This window comes from Delphinapterus leucas, chromosome 14 (assembly GCF_059928025.1).
Source record: "Delphinapterus leucas isolate spDelLeu-1000000601 "Yukka" chromosome 14, BTC_Dleu_Yukka2, whole genome shotgun sequence".
NCBI classification, from domain to species: domain Eukaryota; kingdom Metazoa; phylum Chordata; class Mammalia; order Artiodactyla; family Monodontidae; genus Delphinapterus; species Delphinapterus leucas.
Genome location: NC_143142.1, coordinates 29,930,008 through 29,950,202, shown reverse-complemented (window position 1 = coordinate 29,950,202; position 20,195 = coordinate 29,930,008). Strand labels below are relative to the sequence as shown.

At 39.5% G+C, this 20,195-nt stretch overlaps 2 protein-coding genes across 8 annotated transcripts in view; one reads left to right on the top strand and one right to left on the bottom strand.

The window, feature by feature from the left end:
- LOC149747597 (uncharacterized) overlaps window positions 1-597 on the bottom strand; it is a 29,291-nt gene extending 28,694 nt beyond the window's left edge. Inside the window, exon 1 of the mRNA XM_089894241.1 lies at window positions 488-597. The gene's annotated coding sequence lies outside the window, so the exon portion shown is untranslated. The remainder of the gene's footprint in view (window positions 1-487) is intronic.
- RALBP1 (ralA binding protein 1) overlaps window positions 1-20,195 on the top strand; it is a 45,359-nt gene that overhangs the window by 22,334 nt on the left and 2,830 nt on the right. For 6 of the 7 annotated variants that reach the window (XM_030764283.2, XM_022551415.3, XM_089894231.1 and 3 more), the window contains exons 2-7: window positions 488-782; window positions 2,731-3,189; window positions 6,626-6,975; window positions 8,383-8,544; window positions 9,532-9,663; window positions 14,800-14,907. In XM_030764283.2, the coding sequence (XP_030620143.1) occupies window positions 539-782; window positions 2,731-3,189; window positions 6,626-6,975; window positions 8,383-8,544; window positions 9,532-9,663; window positions 14,800-14,907 (1,455 nt within the window). In that variant the 5' untranslated portion in view covers window positions 488-538. The remainder of the gene's footprint in view (window positions 1-487; window positions 783-2,730; window positions 3,190-6,625; window positions 6,976-8,382; window positions 8,545-9,531; window positions 9,664-14,799; window positions 14,908-20,195) is intronic. The other variant, XM_089894234.1, reaches the window with a different exon arrangement.

The following is a 20,195-nucleotide window of genomic DNA, read 5'->3' as shown; positions in this document are numbered from 1 at the left end:
TGCAGTATAGAACTATGGCTAATGATCTGTATATATCACTTTAATTGCTTTATAAATTTTGACACTGAACTATTCATGTGTAGTTATATTAACAGTCTTCTTAATTTATTATTCATGGTTGTTTGGCCATAACTTAAAAAAAATTAGGATTTTATGTTGGATAGCAATCCAAAATGAAGCCCATTACAATGGTGGGTTCTTTTTTAGAGGAAACTCTGTGTCCTACTTTGAGAACCCACTTTCATTTGGTTCATTTTTTTCACACTTGAAGATCCAGTGCTTTCAACCAACTCTTTGAGAACCGAAATGTGTGGTGCGCGAATGTAACTTGAGATGGCAAAATGAACAACTATTTTTAAAGGGGGGTTGTGAAGAAAAATATTTTTGATTTGTAAATGCAAGATTAGTTGCTGTTTTTTGTGTGTGTCTGGCGCCCTTATGTCTTGGTGGTCGTTGGGTGACTGTGATGTGCTCTCTCCCTCTGCAGGGGTGATGGGCAGGTAACAGACGCCCTCCTCACTGTCGTCAGGGAGGCAGCATGACCGAGTGCTTCCTGCCCCCCACCAGCAGCCCGGGTGAGCACCGCAGGGTGGAGCATGGCAGTGGGCTCACCCGCACCCCCAGCTCTGAGGAGATCAGCCCCACTAAGTTTCCTGGATTGTACCGCACGGGCGAGCCCTCGCCTCCCCACGACAGCCTCCACGAGCCTCCCGATATAGTGTCTGATGATGAGAAGGACCATGGGAAGAAAAAAGGAAAATTTAAGAAAAAGGAAAAAAGGAGTAAGTGCCATTTTCTCTGTGCTGTAGCTAAAGTTTAGATAAATTTCTGCTCTAATTATGTGTACCTGCTATCTTGTAGAAATATATCCAAAGACTCTTGTTTTATATTTTCTTTATTTTTCTGCATCTCAGTTTTTGTATTTTAGGGTGTTATTCTCACAAGTAAAAATACTGAATTTCCAGAAATGGTGAAGTTTTCTGGTGGAGGTTTCTTAAATTTTAAATAAAAGTATGAAAAGTAAATATTGAAATTTTGTCCTTATACAGTCTTACTCTCTTGGCGAGGTTGTGTAGGCCAGTTGGGGTACATGGTGAAAAAAGTATGTATTCGTTTTCTTAAGCAAATGCCACCATGTGTTCCATTTATGATTGCTGTTCTGTAAGGATGAATCGTTTAGACATAGCTTTTTAGCATGTTAAAAGCAAATCAGGTGAGTTATTTTAAGTAAGTGTGATTTTAGTTTCACGGTATTTTTAAGTTAATTTGTATTTGAAGCATAACATTTGGATAGAATGCACAAATTGTGTACAACTTGATGAATTATCACAAACGGATACACCTGTGCTAATTACTGATTGTACAAGGCTCTGGAAATAGAGCATTATCAGCATCCTAGAAATTGCCTGTTGCCCCTTCATAGGGGATGCCCAGCACATCTGGACACTGCCTGATTTTGGACTTTTGTACATGGAAGTAGATTTCCTTTTGTGGGTAGTTTCTTTTGCCCAGTGTTATGTTTGTTAGATTCATCCGTGTTATTCCATATGGCAGTAATTTGTTCATTTCTGTTGCTGGATTTTGCACTAATATACTAGAATTTATTTTTCCATTCTACTGTTATTGGTCATTTGGGTTGTCTTCAGTGTGTGTTATGAATCGTGCTTCTGTGAACCTCATTGTCCAAGTTTATGCATTTCTGTTGTGTGTGTGCCTGGGAGTGGAATTGCTCACAGGCCATGCTCATTTCAGTATCTGTAGATCCTGCAAAACAATTTCCAGAGTGGTTGTACCAGTTGACACTCCCACCAGTGGTGTCTGAGAACTCCAGTTGCTTTCTGTCATGGTATTATGCCCTTAAGACTTTTGCCATTCTGGTTGGTGTGGGGTTTGTGGTATCGGTACTTTAATTAGAGGGAAATGTATGCAATACCTTTAATTTTTGTTATAAAATAGCTTGTGAGGTAGTTGGCTAAAGAAAAGGAGAGTTTTAGATGTTAAAATAAAAAAGAACAGTGAAACCAAACTAGGATAACTCTAATATTGATACTAAGCAGTTATCAGTGTGAAACCAGGGCTTCTGACGCAGGGAAGTGGCCACCATCCCGAGATTAGGGAGTTTCCTGGTTCTTTTCTCCCCAGATGAGGCTTCAGTCCCAGCTGCCATCTGCAGAAAGAACTTAACAGCTGGAGACAGGAGAGCAAAGTGTGATGGGGATGATGGGAGCGTCTGAACAGTAGTGCATTTCGTGTCATGATTGGAGATTGCTTCACATTATAGGAACCAAATATGAAGAAACCTAAGCTAAGTAGAGTGTAAGTTAGAGGGCCTTATTCAGCTGATGAAAGAATGCTGTGCATTATATAGGGATTCTCTCCATTAGCCCTCTGTGTAGATAATACATAAATTAAGATAATAAATGATTATTTATAATAATTTGGTTTGCAAAAATTCCAATTGCACGTGTGTATAAAATAAAACCAGTTTCAAGGGTAACTGGCTCTCTGCTCGTCGCCCTCTTGTGGTCAGGAGACGTCACGGCAACGCCTCGTTTTAGCTGGGAAGCCATTGAATGAATTGCTGAGAGTACCAGGAGGGCTTGGCCATGGGGTGAAAAGCTAGGTAGCTAGGGCCAGGTGGCACTTCTTTGTCTTGTTTTCAGACATTGAAAATGGACAGTTTGATATTCAGCAGACATCTGACTCATGCTCCCTGCATTTCTTTGGCAGCTGAAGGCTATGCCGCCTTTCAGGAAGATAGCTCTGGAGATGAAGCCGAAAGTCCTTCCAAAATGAAGAGGTCCAAGGGGATCCATGTTTTCAAGAAGCCCAGCTTTTCTAAAAAGAAAGAGAAGGATTTTAAAATAAAAGAGAAACCCAAAGAGGAAAAACATAAAGAAGAAAAACACAAAGAGGAAAAACATAAAGAGAAAAAGTCAAAAGACTTGACAGCAGCTGATGTGGTTAAACAGTGGAAGGAAAAGAAGAAAAAGAAGAAGCCAATTCAGGAGCCAGAGGTGCCTCAGATAGATGTCCCGAATCTCAAACCCATCTTTGGGATTCCTCTGGCTGATGCAGTGGAGAGGACCATGATGTACGACGGCGTTCGGCTGCCGGCCGTCTTCCGGGAGTGTGTGGATTATGTGGAGAAGCATGGCATGAAGTGTGAAGGCATCTACAGAGTGTCAGGTATGGGGCTCGCACCACATGTACTGGTTTTTAAAGATTAGCTTCACTTCCACTTTTCAAAGGAAGGGAACAAATACTCACTTGTGAGGAAAATTGTGACACGGGTCCTAAACCTCATTCATTTCCTTGATCCTTCCAGTTGAACAAAGACCCTCATGCTCTGTGTGTGTGTGTGTGTGTGTGTGGGTGTGTGGTGGTGCCCCTCACCTGGGTGCCTCCGTGAGGCTGGACGTTGGAGGGTGGTCAGCGGGGAGGAAGGACATCTGGGTTCAGGACGCTTCTTGGCCACAAGACACAGTTACTGACAGTCGTTTAAGTATTTCCTGAGTTCAGCTGAGGGATGCACAATGTTCTTGCTAAAATGTTTAGATGTGGATACCTCTGTGTCCAGGCGCAGCTCTTATGTGCATTAGTGAAGTTGAGGTTCCATTTCTCTACGTTCTGTGTGTATGAAAACTTACATTTCATACTGGCAGGAAAGTAATTCATATTGGGTGTCTAAAATCAAGGAAAATGCATGCTGTCTAAAGTAGAAGACTCTATTTCTTACAGAGCAAGGTGGCTTTGTGTTGGTGTAGGATGCAAGTCCTGACCTGTGTGGCATCCGTGCTGTTGTCATCACGTTCCTGTGGTTCAGTGTCTTGGTCCTGGACCTTGAGGCTATAATATTCACTGTTGCTCATGCGTATTTCATGATGAGTTAAATCATACACATTTAGAATAAAGAGACTAGATTTACTTTTTCCATTTAATTGGTTCATGCACATTTCTAGAAGGTGGATTTGATATTTAAGCTTTGTTAAGAAAGGGCCAGCATGTTTGATAACTGGGGAGACCTTTACATAATCCCACAGATAACATGTTATCATTTAAGAGTGTTTTGGCTAAAATGCTACTATTTTATAGAAAATAAGATAAATGAATTAGGCACTGAATTTGAATTTATAAGTCCTTAGTTACATAAAAAAAACACATTTAAATGAATTTGAAACTTGCCTTTTAAGAAAAATTTATGATGGATTTTTAAAGATCTACACAGTACTAACATAGTTGCTTCTCTCACGTGATTTTGATAGGTGTGAAGAAATTTTGTTTTAGGTGAAAGTTTCTCTGAAGAGTTCCTACAGCTTTGTTCAAAGGATTCTTTTGTCTTTGACCTATTTTTGATGTTTGCATTCTTTTGGAGTCGGAGGTGTGGGACTCCTTCTCTGAATTCACGTGTCAGAGTGTTCAAACTGAGCCGCTCCCCTGGTTGTTGGCTCCTTGGAGGCCAAGCTTCTGCTTTGATCAATTTTTTTTTTTTTTTTTTTTTGCGGTACGCGGGCCTCTCACTGTTGTGGCCTCTCGCGTTGTGGAGCACAGGCTCCGGACGCGCAGGCTCAGCGGCCATGGCTCATGGGCCCAGCCGCTCCGCGGCATGTGGAATCCTCCCGGACCGGGGCACGAACCCGTGTCCCCCGCATCGGCAGGCGGACTCTCAACCACTGCGCCACCAGGGAAGCCCCTGTATTTATTTTTGAAGCTCTGGCAGAATGCTGCATTCACTCTGGACTACAGAGTTTATGGCTGTGACTTTTCTTTTTGAATGCTAACAGTATTGTTTTCTGGTGGAGAACTCTTGATTCTCACTTATCCATATATAAGTTCCAGTTTTAAAGCTAATCTATGATTTTGCATATGCTCTTTCTGTACCTGGAAATTTGTGCACTTTTCACTTGTGCAATTTTCTGGGCAGGCACTGTTGGGGGAAAATTACAAATCTATAAAATGTATGTGAGAGAGAGAGGAGGTTTTGGTCAAGAATTTCAATTAAAATTATCACACACCATGTTTTACTCAGTAAAAAAAAAAAAAGGAATTATTTTCTAACTTTTCTGCCTCAAAATAAAGATTACACAAAAATAAGATTCATATTATTATTTTCCTATTTGGAGTTGTTGATTTCATTTTGTCAGTGCTAGATTAAGTTACTGATTTATTGTGATGGCATTAAGTGGTTTTCACATAAGGAATGTCAGAGCCCAGATGTAAGCACTATTGATTGTAAAATGCTGCTCAGACTAGGTGACTCTCGAGCGTTTGTGTTTACCGTTACAATCTGTCAGCCTTAGTTTGTGGCTTGTTTCCAGTAATTGGCCTAAAGTTTTTTTTAAATTGAAGTATAGTTGATGTACAAAATTATATAATTTTCAGGGATACAACATAGTGATTCAATATTTTTAAAGGTTATACACCATTTATAGTTGTAAAATATTGGCTATATTCCCTGTGCTGTACAATATATCCTTGTAGCTTATTTATTTTATATATGGTAGTTTGTACCTCTTAATCCCCTACCCCTCACTTGCCCCTCACCCCTCCCCTTTCCCCTCTGGTAACCACTAGTTTGTCCTCTATATCTGTGAGTCTGTTTCTTTTTTGTTATATTCAAAGTATAGTTTGTTTTACTTGTTTAGATTCCACATATGAAGTATTTTGTCTTTTTCTGACTTACTTCACGTAGCGTAACACCCTCTAGGTCCATCCATGCTATTGCAAATGGCAGGATTTCATTCTTTTTTATAGCTGAATAGTATTCTGTTGTGTATAGTACCACATCTTGGCCTAGAGTTTTAAGTATTGAAAACAACAGAAAGCTACCTTGTGTTCCCATGAGCAATCAGTGTCACTGAATTATGTCACTTAAATGCACATTGGACTAAAAATCTAAAATACTTAGTGTCTGAAAAACATTTGTGTGTGTTTCTGTCCAGTAAGAAAAGCAAAACAATTCGATTTTAGTAACCCAAAATTTCACTTTTCTTTTATTGTAACCCTGTTTCAGATTGAGAAAACATGTAAAGAACTTAAACTTAGAAATTAGATGGGTATTATGTAATGAATAATTTTCAAAGAGTTTGTTTAGATAGTGAACTCACCTTTTGCATTTATGATACAATTTTTACTTATAAAAGAGTAGTCACCCACAACTTTTTGCAACGTGCTTGTATGTACTGAGTTGTATTTTATGTTGTCAGTCTTGTGACTAGTTAGGAAAAGCAGTTGGCCGCTCATGTAGAACAAGGCATATGCTTAGATTGTAGTTTAATTTTTGCCTGAATTTTTACCTACCTATCTTTAAATAAAGAACAAGTTTTTTTCCCTGAATCGATTGGCATATTTGCTTGATGTTTCTGTGGTTACTATGACTTTTGTTTTGAGCACTGAGTTTGTCCATTATCATTTAGCTTTTGGTTAAATTCATCCTCTAAGTGTAGTCTTTTATCTGCTTTAATGGAGGAATTGTATGAACCGTGTGCAGATTAACACTTCATATGGTCAGGATGGCCCTTCTCTGATCTCCCCCAGGGGTAGGCACACTGGGGAAGAAAGCTGTGTGTTGGATTTTTTTTTTTTCTTGATACTGTCTTTCTCTTCTGAATTCGAATGTTCTAAGGAATTAAATCCAAGGTGGATGAGCTGAAAGCAGCCTATGACAGAGAGGAGTCTCCAAACTTGGAAGAGTATGAGCCTAACACTGTGGCCAGTTTGCTGAAGCAATACCTGCGGGACCTGCCCGAGAACCTGCTGACCAAGGAGCTGCTGCCCCGCTTTGAAGAGGCTTGTGGGCGGAGCTCAGAGGGCGAGAAGGTGCAGGAGTTCCAGCGCCTGCTGGAGGAGCTGCCCGAGTGTAACCGTCTGCTGATCTCCTGGCTGATCATGCACATGGACCACGTTATTGCCAAGGAGCTGGAAACAAAAATGAACATCCAGAACATTTCTATAGTGCTCAGCCCGACTGTCCAGGTACACGGCCGGCCCTGGGGATGTAGGGAGGGTTTCCTGTTGCTGCGTCACATACCAAGCAGTGAACCAGGGACGGTGGGTAAGGGGTTAGCCTGAATGTTGGCCTTTTTATTTCACAGTGTGGACAGTGTTGGCATGTAAGGTAATGAGCATGTTGGCCTTTTAGCTACAGCTGTGAAATTTGAATATTGTCCAGTCTTTGGTGTGGTTTGTAAGCAGTTCCTGATGACAGTGATCTGTCCTTAGTGGAAGAGGAGCCCGAGGTACCTGCAGTTACAGTTCATCTGCAGTGTTTTAAGGATTTCAGTTACTTCCTCAAATAGCATTACTGCTTAGTCATATCACACACACATACAGACTCAGGCTCAAGGGGCCCTAACGTTATTCATTTGGTCAGGGATTTGACCTGAGGACTTCATGAAGAGGTGTATATAGAGTATTTTACAGAATCTTAATCTGAGGAGGCATTTCAGAGAGGTGGGTGGTGTGTTAGTTGGTGTCTCTTTACGACATAAATTCCTGGCCTTCGTTTTCTGCTGCTCACTTGGTGCTTGCGTAGAGCATGTGTTTTCCTTTAATTGGAGTTACTGATATTTCACTCAGGCCAAAAACAAAGGGCAAAACATGAGATGGGGTTATAGTTTTTATTTTAAGCCTTTTTAGCCAATATACCAGGTTATTATTGGTCACTGTTATAACACACTGTTACATATAAGAGTGTATTTTCTTTCACTGAAGATTCCTTCATTGCTTGTTGATTATTTTTGGAAGCAAAATGTTTCTCAAATTTCATATTAGTCAAGTTTTCAGAATTTGGTAAATATTACATTGTTACTTAATGTAACTGTAGTAGGGATGTTGGTGTCACAGAAGATTCAGGTGTGTTGTCAGAATAAGTTTTAGGTAGGAAATAATTTCTCGTATTAGCTTTTTAGCCAGCGTAACGTCCTGGTCTCTTAGCATTGGAGCATCTATTTAAACACGGGCTCTGGAGTCTGCCCAGAAGCATTCGTCTCTGGAGCAGGGGCTACCACACTCAGCCCAGCTCTGCAGCTGCAGGCTCCTTTGTTCCTTAGTAGATCCAGTTGCATGTGTTAAAATGTATCACAGTAACTTGAAAATGAAGAACATAAGATTTAAAAAATCAATTAATGTTATGGTGCTAAAACAGAACAGATTGATGATCATCGGCCTCTGCATCCATTTCTTGGCTTTTTCCCCGCAATTCCTCATAGTGCTGAGTCCATGACTTAACTCATACTTTCTCATTCTCTTCTTTAAATTGGCCACTAATTAGCAAAACATGTCTAGTCACTACTGAGGATGCACTTAGGCAACAGACACAAATGAAATGAAATGATAATTTTAATATTTTTCTTGCAAATCTTTTCTTTTTTTTGTTTTTAGATTAGCAATCGTGTCCTATATGTGTTTTTCACACACGTGCAAGAGCTCTTCGGAAATGTGACACTGAAGCAAGTGACGAAACCTCTGCGATGGTCTAACATGGCCACGATGCCCATACTGCCCGAGACCCAGGAGAGCATCAAGGAGGAGATCAGAAGACAGGTGTGTGCAGCCCCCCTCCCAGCCTCCAGAGCCAGCCCTCGCTCTGACCCCATGGGAGACTGCAGTGCTGAGAACGATGGCCTCCTGTTCCATGAACACTTCCTGTGTGTCTGGAGCTGTGTCAGGCACACTCTTCATGGCACACTGAAGCCAGAACTTCCCATCTGGCACTATTTCATGCCAGTTAAGGCAGAACATCATAGTGGACAGAGCACATGTTTGGAAATCAAAAGACCTGGCTTTAAATTCTTGCTCTGCTCCTAATTAGGCATGTTGCTTAACCTCCTTAAGCCTTGGGGATTGCATTTAAAAATGAGTCCTCTCCTAGGTTTGATGTGAAGATTACCTTAAATGAAATGATGCGTTAAAGATGTTCACCATGGTGCCAGGTATGTTGTAAGCAGTCCAAAAATGTTAGCTTATCTGGACAAGGCTGCTTTATTGGCCTTATTTTACAGATAAGAAGAATGAAATTTGGAGAAGTTAAATAACTTATGCTATGTCACCTGGTTACTAAGCTGAAGAGCCAGGATTTGACCCCAAATCCTTTGTTTTCCCACTGTGCTACTGAAACAGTGCCATTTGGTTGTGTGTGTTTAGCAAGCTCAGTAAGAAATTCAAGGCTAAGGCGTTTACTTATATTTGATAATTATTACATCTTTTGTTTGCATACAAGTTATCAAATCCCTGCTTGCCTTTCTTCCCTTTTGTCTGCTCTGAGCTCCCATTTCTTAGTAGTTGATGTGTTGGGGGAAGGGATGTGAATTGACTACTGGGAACCATTGTAAATTGATGGATTAGAACCCAATGCTCAGGCAGAAAAAATAAAGATGATTTTTCAGTCATAGCCTTGAAAAAACAATTCATGCATTATGTCATTTTTTTAATGATAATTGAAAAGTAGATTCTGCATTTTTAGAAATTGCATGTGGTTTTAAGATGACAAAACATGGAATCCTATACAGTGTGTGGTGTGTTACTTTCTAGGAGTTTCTTTTGAACTGTTTACATCGAGATCTGCAGGGTGGGATAAAGGATTTATCTAAAGAGGAAAGATTATGGGAAGTACAAAGAATTTTGACAGCCCTCAAAAGAAAACTGAGAGAAGCTAAAAGACAAGTGAGTAAATTTATTATTTTGGCACATCATGTTTATAATGAAATGTAAAAAGAGTGCACTGGAATCTTTTATATACCATTTTAAGTTATTTTTTTAAAGTACGACCCAATTTATATTGGGTTGGCCGAAAAGTTCGTTCGGGTTTTTGTTTAAAAAAAAGCTGAACGACCTTTTTGGCCAACCCAGTGTAAATACCTTTTGAGGGGAAGTTCCCTGATGGGAGATTTGTTCACATGTTCCTAGTTCTGGATTATTGATCCTTCAGCTTGGTATGAGGGAAATGCTTCATTTAATTTAGAAAGTTGAGTTTTTTAATTAAACAGACTATTTGGCTAAAAGATGTTTTGTCATTTCCTGCTTGGTCGTACCTGTAAACAGGTTTCCAGGCGTGAAAAGCAGTCAGATGGGGATATGTTTCAAAGACTGCAGGGGAGTTTGAGGGCTTTGAGTCAGAAACACACGGAGGTACCGAAGATCAAGAGGGGCTTTCTTTACCTGGTAACAGGCAGGGTGGTGTGTGCCTCATGATGAGCTTGGGGTTTGTGAGCCAGACTGTTGGTCTCCCTCTAGTTTAGTGTGTGTTGCTTGGCGCTGGGACTCTGAGTTTCCGGCCACGCCAAGGCTGAGGTCCCAAATCTCTGGACCCTCTTACAACCCACGTGCAGATTCAATGCCAGGGTCCAAAGAGCACTTGCAAGGAACATGAGTTAGCATTTGTCCGAGTGGGACAGCATGGTCCACGGTGGGTCGCACTTGCGGTTTTGCTGAAAGACAAGACAAACCCATGTTGCTTCGAGGGCAGCAGTTTGCACTTACGTGGGGATAGCTTTGTCAGGAAGGAAGCTGTGATGGAGTTTCTACACCTGCACTCTAGGACTAGCAGACACCCTCTGTGTATTTTTCTTCCTTTTTCCCCACTTGCCAGATTATCTATCTTTTGCTTCCAGTGCCTGTTTTTAATTAATTATTCCCTTCATGATTCAGCCTGGAATCAGGTTTTAGTGACAGACCAACCAGTCCTCCTGTGGTCACTGTCCACCATGTGGCATTGCCCATCAGCCTTTAATAAAGGGTCTCTGACTCAGGACAGGGTCACGTGGGCTCGGCTTCCTTTCTCTTGTTCCTGCATCTCTCTTGGATAAAGGAATTGTGACATAGCAAACCAGAGCCAATATAGAAAGGGATGGATTACCTCTACTTTGCCAGTTTCTTGATGCTGTTTTTTCATGTCTGCTTATTAATTCACAAAGTGCTCCAAAGGTTCCATCAAGTTGATTTCAACTTTGAGGAATAAATGACTTTTAAAGATAGAAGTAATATAACTCATTATATTAACAGACTAAAAATAAGAAAGCAGGGCTTCCCTGGTGGCGCAGTGGTTGGGAGTCCGCCTGCCGATGCAGGGGACATGGGTTCGTGCCCCGGTCCGGGAGGATCCCACGTGCCGCGGAGCGGCTGTGCCCGTGGGCCATGGCCGCTGGGCCTGCGCGTCCGGAGCCTGTTGCTCCGCGACGGGAGAGGCCGCAGTGGTGAGAGGCCCGCGTACCACAAAAAAAAAAAAAAGCAAGCACAAGATCATGTCAGTAGATGCAGAGAAAGCATTTGGCAGAATTTGACACTTAACTCATGACAGAAACTCGCAGTCACTGCCTTTCAGCCCGATAAAGGGCACTTAACAGAAAGAATCTCTGATTTACATTGTGCTTTAATGGTGAAAGTCTGAATGCTTTCCTCTAAGATTGGGTATACAAGCAAGGATTTCTGCTTTTACCACTTCTATTCAACATTGTACTGGAGGTCGTTCTAGCCAGTGCACTAAAACAAGAAAAAAAGGCATACGGATTGGAGAGAAATCAGTCTTTATACGTAGATGATGTGATTGTCCCTATATAAAATCCTAAGGAGTCTGTACAAAATCGAATGACTTTAGCGACATTGTAGCATACAGGATCAGATGTACAAGTCTGTTGTATTTCTGTATATTCGCAATGAACTATTGGATAGTGAACCTAAAAAGAAAAGACATAAATTAAAAATATATTTATATCTCAATATTGTTAAGATGTTAGGTTTTTACAAATTGATCTGTGGATTCAATTCCAATCAAAATCTAAACAGGTGATTTTGGTAGAAATTAACAAGCTCTTCTAAAATCTGTGGAAATACAAATGACCTAGAATAGCCTAAACAGTTTTGAAAAAGGAAAACATTGGAGGGCTCACACTACCTGATACTAAGACTTACTGTAAAGCTATAGTAATCAAGACAGTCTATATTGGATAAGGATAGATATATAGAAAAGAAAGTCCAGAAATAGACCAATACATGTGTGGGCAGTTAATTTTCAACAAAGATGCTAAGACAATTGACTAGGGAAGGTTTTTCTTTTCAACAAATGGTGCTGGAACAATTGGATATTTACATGCAAAAAAAAAAGAAGAACCTGACATCCCTCTTTCCACACAACGTATACAAAAATTAGCTCCAAATGAATCATACACTAAGACCTAAAAAAACTTCCAGAAGTAAACAGAGAAGAATCTTACTGACTTTGGCTTAGGCAGTGATTTTTTTTTTTTAATTTTATTGCAGTATGGTTGATTTACAGTGTTGTGTTAATTTCTGCTGTACAGCAAAGTACCTCAGTTATAAGTATATAGATTCTTTTTCATATTCTTTTCCATATGCTTTTTCACAGGATATTGAATATAGTTCCCTGTGCTCTACAGTAGGACCCTGTTGTTTATCCATCCTATATATATATATATACTAGTTTGCATCGGCTAATCCCAAACTCTTAATCCATCATCCCTCTCCTACCCCTCTCCCCCTTGGCAACCACAAGTCTGTTCTTTATGTCTGTGAGTCTGTTTCAGTTTCGTAGATAAGTTTATTTGAGTCATGTTTTAGATTCCACATATAAGTGATATATATGGTATTTGTCTTTCTCTTTCTAGCTTACTTCACTTAGTATGATAATCTCTAGGTCTATCCATGTAGCTGCAAATGGCTATTTTTATGGCTGAGTAATATTCCTTTATATATATACCACGTCATCTTTATCCATCTGTTGATGGACATTTAGGTAGTTTCCATGTCTTGGCTATTGTGAATAGTGCTGCTGTGAACATAGTGGTGTATCTTTTCGAATTATAGTTTTGTCTGGATATATGCCCAGGAGTGGGATTGCTGGATCATATGGCAACTCTATTTTTCAGTGTTTTGAGGAACCTGCACCAATTTACATTCCCACCAACAGTGTAGGGGGGGTTCCCTTCTCTCCACACCTTCTCCAACATTTATTATTTGTAGGCTTTTTAATGATGGCCATTCTGACCAGTGTGAGGTGGTACCTCATTGTAGTTTTAATTTGCATTTCTCTAATAATTAGTGATGATGATTTCATCTTTTCATGTGCCTGTTGGCCATCTGTATTTCTTCCTTGGAGAAATGTCTATTTATGTCTTCTGCCCATTATTTTTTCTTTTGCGGTACGCGGGCCTCTCACTGTTGTGGCCTCTCCCGTTGCAGAGGACAGGCTCCGGACGCACAGGCTCAGCGGCCATAGCTCACGGGCCTAGCCGCTCCACGGCATGTGGGATCTTCCCGGACCGGGGCACGAACTCGTGTCCCCTGCATCGGCAGGCGGACTCTCAACCACTGCGCCACCAGTGAAGCCCTTCTGCCCATTTTTGATTGGGTTTTTGTTTTTTTGTTACTGAGTTGTATGAGCTGTTTGAGTGATTTCTTAAATAGGACACAAGGTCCTTGAACTATGAAATAAAAATTTGGTAAATTACATTTCATCAAAACATGCTCTTCAAAAGATATTAAGAAGATGAATATGCAAGCCAGAGACTGACAGAATAGTTGCAAAAAACACACTTGATAAAGGACTTGAATTAGTATGTATAAAAAACTCTCAAGACAAACCAATTTTTTTAAACTTTATTTTTTTAGAACAGTTTTAGGTTCATAGCAGAATTGAGGGAAAGGTACAGAGAATTCCCATATACCCCTTCCCCCCTCACGCTTAGCCTCCCTCATTATCAGCATCTCCTGCCAGAGTGGTACATTTGTTACAATAACAAGTCAATTCTAAAAAGGCAAAAATTTGAACAGGCACTTTACTGAAGATTATATATGGATGGTAAATAATCACATGTGAAGATGCTGAACATCATTAGTCATTAAGGAAATACAACTTAAAATCACGAGATACTACTACACACCAACCAGAATGACTAAAATTAAAAATACCAAGTGTTGACAAGAATGTGGAGCAGCTGGAACTCTCCTGTATTGCTCTTGGTTCAATCATTTTGGAAAACAGTTGGCATTTTCTTTTAAAGTTAAGCATGAGGTTACCATCTGACCCAGCAATCCCACTCCTAGGTGTTTATCTAACAGAAGAAGGCATATACCCACACAAAGCAAATACACAGTGTTCATAACAGGTCTTGTTAAAATTGCTCAAAACTAGAAAGGACCAAAATGTCCATCAGCTGGTGAATGGATGAACAAATTGGGGTACATTCACGTCATGGAATATTACTCAGTAAACTACTGATAACAAACGACAAAATAGACGAATCAAAATTAGCAATGTGCCAGATAAAAAAGACTACTTACTGATTAATTCAGTTTATATGAAACATAAGAAAAGACAAAACCAGAGCAGTGGAAAGCAGGTTAGTGGTTGCCAGGGGCAGCAGATGGTGGAAGAGCCCAAGGGCACTTCGTGGTGATGGAGATGTTCAGTGTCTTGACTGTGACGGTGGTTACTTGACTGTATACAGTCGTCAAAACCAGTTGAACTGTATGCTTAAAATCAACCCCTTCCAAAGAAAAAAAATGTATTACAGAAGGTAATTTATGTGGGAGCGTTCCGGAAGTGGTGAGCACATTAAAATTGAACATTTTTCTTCCAGTGCAGCCACAGACTGAGATCCACACATTATTTTCAAAGCCCAGTTAGCAGATGCCCATATGTCCAGATGGTTCAGCTGACTGTGTCACTCTTATTTTTTCAGTTCTAGGAGGTGAGAAGGAAACTTCTGGACTGGTGATAGTGTGAATTTGTTGAATGTGTTAACAGTAGGCTGACCAGTGCTTTTCATTTCTCTCACTTGACAGGAGTGTGAAACCAAGATTGCACAAGAGATAGCCAGTCTTTCAAAAGAGGATGTTTCCAAAGAAGAAATGAATGAAAATGAGGAAGTCATAAATATTCTTCTTGCCCAGGTAAGCTAAACTTTTTCTTTATTTTGTAAGATTCTTTTTTTAAAAATAAAAATTATGTATATTTAAGGTGTACAACATGATGATTTGATACACCTCTACATAGTGAAATGATTACTGCAATCAGCTAATTAACATTATCCTCTCACACACTTACCTTTCTTTTGTGATGAGAGCAGCTGAAGTCCACTCTCGTAGTATATTTCCAGTACTCAGTACAGTATCATTAGCCATCATCATCATTATTAGATCTCTAGACTTAGTCATGCAACACTAAGTGCAACTTGGTATTTTTTGACCAATACCTCCCTATTTTCCCCACCCTCCAGCCCCTGGTAACCACTGTTCGACTCTCTGCTTCTATGAACTCGACTTTTTCTTAGATTCCACAAATGAGTGAGATCGTACAGTATTTGTCTTTTTCTGTCTGGCTTATTTCACTTAGCCTAATGTCCTCCAGGTTGATCTATGCTGTATTAAATGGCAGGATTGCCTTCTTATGTCTGATTAATATTCATGGTGTGTGTATATGTTTACGTGTTTTATTTTTTAAATATTTGTTTTTTTGGCTGTGTCGGGTCTTAGTTGTGGCACGCGGGATTTTTCATTGCGGCGCTTGGGCTCTTCGCTTCGTTGCAGTGCGTGCATGGGCTTCTCTCTAGTTATGGCACGTGGGCTTAGTTGCCCTGTGGCATGTGGGATCTTAATTCCCCAACCAGGGGTCGAACTGGCATCCCCAACATTGCGAGATGGATTCTTAACCACTGGACCACCAGGGAAGTCCCTATATGTTTTTTATATATGTTTATATATATATACGTGTGTGTGTGTGTATACATGTGTATTATAAATATATATATATATATATATATATATGTCACATCTTTATTCATTGATCCATTGACCATTTGGTAGTTTTCATATTTTGACTATTGTGAATAATGCAGTGAACATGGGGGGTGCAGATATTTCTTCAGTATCCTGTTTTCATTTACTTTGGGTATATATCCAGAAGTGGGATTGCTAGATCACGTGATAGTTCTATTTTGTATTTCTGGAGGAACCTCCATACTGTTTTCCATAGTGGCTGCATCAATTTACCTTCCCACTAAAACAGCACAAGGGTTTCCTTGCTCCACATCCTCGCCAGCACTTGTTATCTTTTGTTTTCTGATAAAAGCCATTCTGACAGGTGGAAGGTGTTATCTCATTGTGGTTTTGATTTGCTTTTCCCTGATGATCAGTGACACTGGGCATCTTTTCATGTATCTGGCCATTTGTATGTCTTCTTTTGAGAAATGTTTATTTAGGTCCTTTGCCCATTTTTTAATTGGGTTGTTTTCTTACTATTGCGTTGTTTGAGTTCTTTATATGTATGTTAACTCCTTATCAGATGTAGGGTTTGCAAATATTTTCTCTCATTCCATAGGTTGTCTCTTCACTTCTTTGTTGCCTTTGCTATGTGGAAGCTTTTTAGTTTGATGCAGTCCCATTTGTCTATTGTATATTTGTGCTTTTGGGGTCATATCTAAAAAATTATTGCTCAGACTCAATGCCAAGAAACTTTCTCCCTATGTTTTCTTCTAATAGTTTTATGGTTTCAGGTCTTATATTTAAGTCTTTACTCCATTTTGAGGTGATTACTGTGTATGGAGTGAGATAAGGTAAGGATTCATTTTCACTCTTTTGCATGCGGAAAACCAGTTTCTCAACACCATTTATTAAAGAGCCTGTCCTTTCTCCATTGTGTAGTAGCATCCTTGTCAAAGATCAATTGACCACGAATGTGTGGATTTATTTCTGGACTCGGTTCTGCTCCATTGGTGTATATGTCTGTTTTTTTTATGCCAGTACCACACTGTTTTGATTGTAGGATGATGCCTCCAACTTTGTTCATCTCGTTTAATTGCTTTGGCTAAAAAAAAGGGAGAGAGAGAGAGATTGCTTTGGCTATTTATTACAGTCTTTTGTGGTTCTGTATGAATTATAGGATTGTTTTTTCTATTTCTGTGAGAAACTCCATTGGAATTTTGATAGAGATTCCAATGAATCTGTAGATCACTTTGGTAGTATGGAAATTTTAACATTATTTCCTCCAATCCATGAACATGGGATATCTAAATTTATTGCCTTTTTTTTATGCTATTGTAAATGGAATTGTTTTCTTAATTTCTTTTTCAGATGGTTGTTAGCATATAGAAATGCAACTGATATTTGTATGTTGATTTTGTATTCTGCAACTTTATTAAATTTATTAGTTCTGACACTTATTTGGTGGAATCTTTATGGTTTTCTGTGTATAAGATCATGTCATCTGCAAACAGTCAATTTTAATTCTTTACAGTTTGGATACCTTTTATGTCTTGTATAATTACTCTGGCTAAGACTTCAGTACTATATTGAACAGAATGGGCATCTTGTCTTTTTTCTGATCTTAGAAGAAATGCTTTCAGCCTTTCACTGGGGTATAATGTTATCTGTGGGCCTGTCATATGAGCATATCATGTCACTGTGTATGTTCCTTCTGTACTCACTTTGTTGAGAGTTTTTATTATGAAAGGATGTTGAATCTTGTCAAATGCTTTTTTGAATCTTTTGACAATACTATGTTTATCCCTCATTTTGTTAATGTGGTATATCACATTATTGGTTTGTGTTATGTTGAACCATCCTTGTATCCCAGAGATAAATCCCAATTGATCGTGGTGTATGATCTTGTTAATGTATTGTTGAATTTGGTTTGTTAGCATGTTTTTTGAGGACTTTTGCATGTGTGTGCATCAGGGATAGTGGCCTCTTTCTTTTCTTGTGGTGTCTGTAATCTGGCTCCGGCACGAGGGTGATGCTGGCCTCGTAAAATGTGTTTGGGAATGTTCCTGCCTCTTCAATTGTCCAGAAGAGCTTGAGAAGGATTGGTGTTAATTCTTCTTTAAATGTTTGGTAGAATTCACCCATGAAGCTATCTGGTTCTGCTCTTTTCTTGGTTGGGAGTTTTTGACTACTGGGTCAATCTTTTTACTCATTATTGGTCTGTTCAGATTTTCTATTTCTTCATGATTCAGTCTTGGTGGGTTTTAATGCCTCTAAGAACTTACCCAGGAAGAAATGGCAAATAGAGGGAATCAAAACAACAACAACAACAAAAAAAACTTACCCATTTTTTCTAGGTTATCTAGTTTGTTGGCATCATAGTAGTATCTTATAATTCTTTGTATTTCTGTGGTATCAGTTGTAATGTTTTCCCTTTCATTTATAATTTTATTTAAGTCCCCTCTAAATCTAGGTAAAGGTTTGTCGATTTTGTTTATCTTTTAAAAAACCAATTCTTCATTTCATTGACCTTTGGTACTGCTTTTCTCGTCTCCATTTCATTTACTTTTGCTCTGATTTTAGTATTTTCTTCTTTTTGCTAATTTTAGGTTTAGTTTGTTCTTTCTTTAGTTCCTTGAGGTATACACTGTTTGAAATCTTTTTTCTTAGTGTAGGCATTTGGCACTATAAACTTCCCTCTTCAAACTGCTTTTTCTTCTGCATCCCTTAAGTTTTGGTATGTTGTGCTTCCATTTGCATTTGTCTCAAGATAATATTTGATTTCTTCATTGACCCATTGGTTGTTCAGGAGTGTGTTGCCAGACTGCTGATGGTCATTTTATATTATAATTTGAGAAGCTCAGCTACAGAGGTATGACTCTTTTAACCAAACTTATGAGAAGATTTAGAGGTTTTAGAGGGGCTTACTTGTTGTATTTGGCCCTACCTTTATGTGGTGTTTGCGTAAATGTTCAGCTGGAGGAAGAAACTACCTTTTGTACTGAGTGATTGCTTCTTACTGGAGACTGTTCTAGCTGTTTTATTTCATTTCATTTCACTCACACACAGGTCTTGAGTTATAGGTATTTCCTCTAATTTACAAATTAGTGTAGTTGTTCCATATTAATGAGATTGGACTTCAGTATTTTAAAATTTGTTCTTCCTGATGTCACAAAGTTTGAGATCCTTGAAATGTAACAGATTTTAGCTGATAGTCATTGCTAATAACACCTTTTAGATATTTTATTCTTTGCAGGTGAAAGTCAGTTGTTGGAGATGAATTGTTCGATTATTCATTAATCAATTTGGCAAACAGCTCTTGAGTTTCTACTGTATTTCCAGGCAGAGAGCTAAAGATGAGCTCTTTTCTTTCTGAATTTCTCACTCAATCTTACTCTGTTCTGGAAATTCCCAGAGTTTAACCAGAAAGGAATGAAGTTTTAGGCTCTGACAGCATAGTCAGTGCTCCCAGAAACTCACGTATGTGGGATACCTAAAGCCCTACAAGTTTCAATCCTTTTTTGTCACTTCTGAAAATACATTGTTTTGCCTACCAGGGACGTATAACTCTTCTCCCCTGAAGAGAGAATCAAGTCCCAAATATGTCTTTATTTCAGAGTTTTCAATCTGGTATTTCTTGGAACAATAGCTTTCCTAAGTGCACTGAGGTAAAGGATGAGCCTCTCTGCGTTTGGAAACACCTGGGGAATATGGATATCACATCTCCGAGAGAGATTCTTTATGCACATGGGAGGCTTTAGGTAGTTGACTTTAGAATTTGACCCTAGCGTCTTTCACATTTGATCACAGGTTCTTATCCTCTCGCTACCTGTTAGTTTGGGAAAAAATGCTGTAGACCTTTGCTGCCTCCAGCTAATTTCTGTAGCTTTCCATCTCTGTTACCTCCTAAGTTTTGTCTGCTTTGGTTCTCTCAGTAGGTTGAAAGGGCTATAGCTAGATCTTGGGCAGAGAGGGATTTATATCCCCTCAGGTGAGCTAATCAGTTTTAGAAAAGCGATCCTGTTAAAGGAGAACATCTACTGTTTAAATATCATCTCTGGGGACGTGGGCTGAGGAGGATGGTGGCTTGTGGTGAGGAAAAACTTCTTCTGTGAACATCTTTCCATCACTAGATCTACTTTCAGGTGATGCTGATACCAGCTTCTCATCTCCTGGGTCCTTCTTTCCTAGTGACACTGTCAAAGCCCACTGTGGCCCTAAAATAGATTCTCTCAGGGGGAAGGCATTCAGAAAGGACTGGGAAGCAAAAACACACGGAGTCACTTGAACTTTGTGCCCAGTGTGCTGGCGGCATGCAGGGCCTTTGCAAAAGAAGGATTCCTAAGTGGCATTTTATGTCTTGAGAAAAATCTAGTCATTCCTCCCAAACAACTTAGTCTACCTTTTCTCAAAGAAGCCTTTTCTTGACATTAGGGAAATGGGGTATTTTTTGGGTGTGCAGTACAACAAGCTTTCCCATA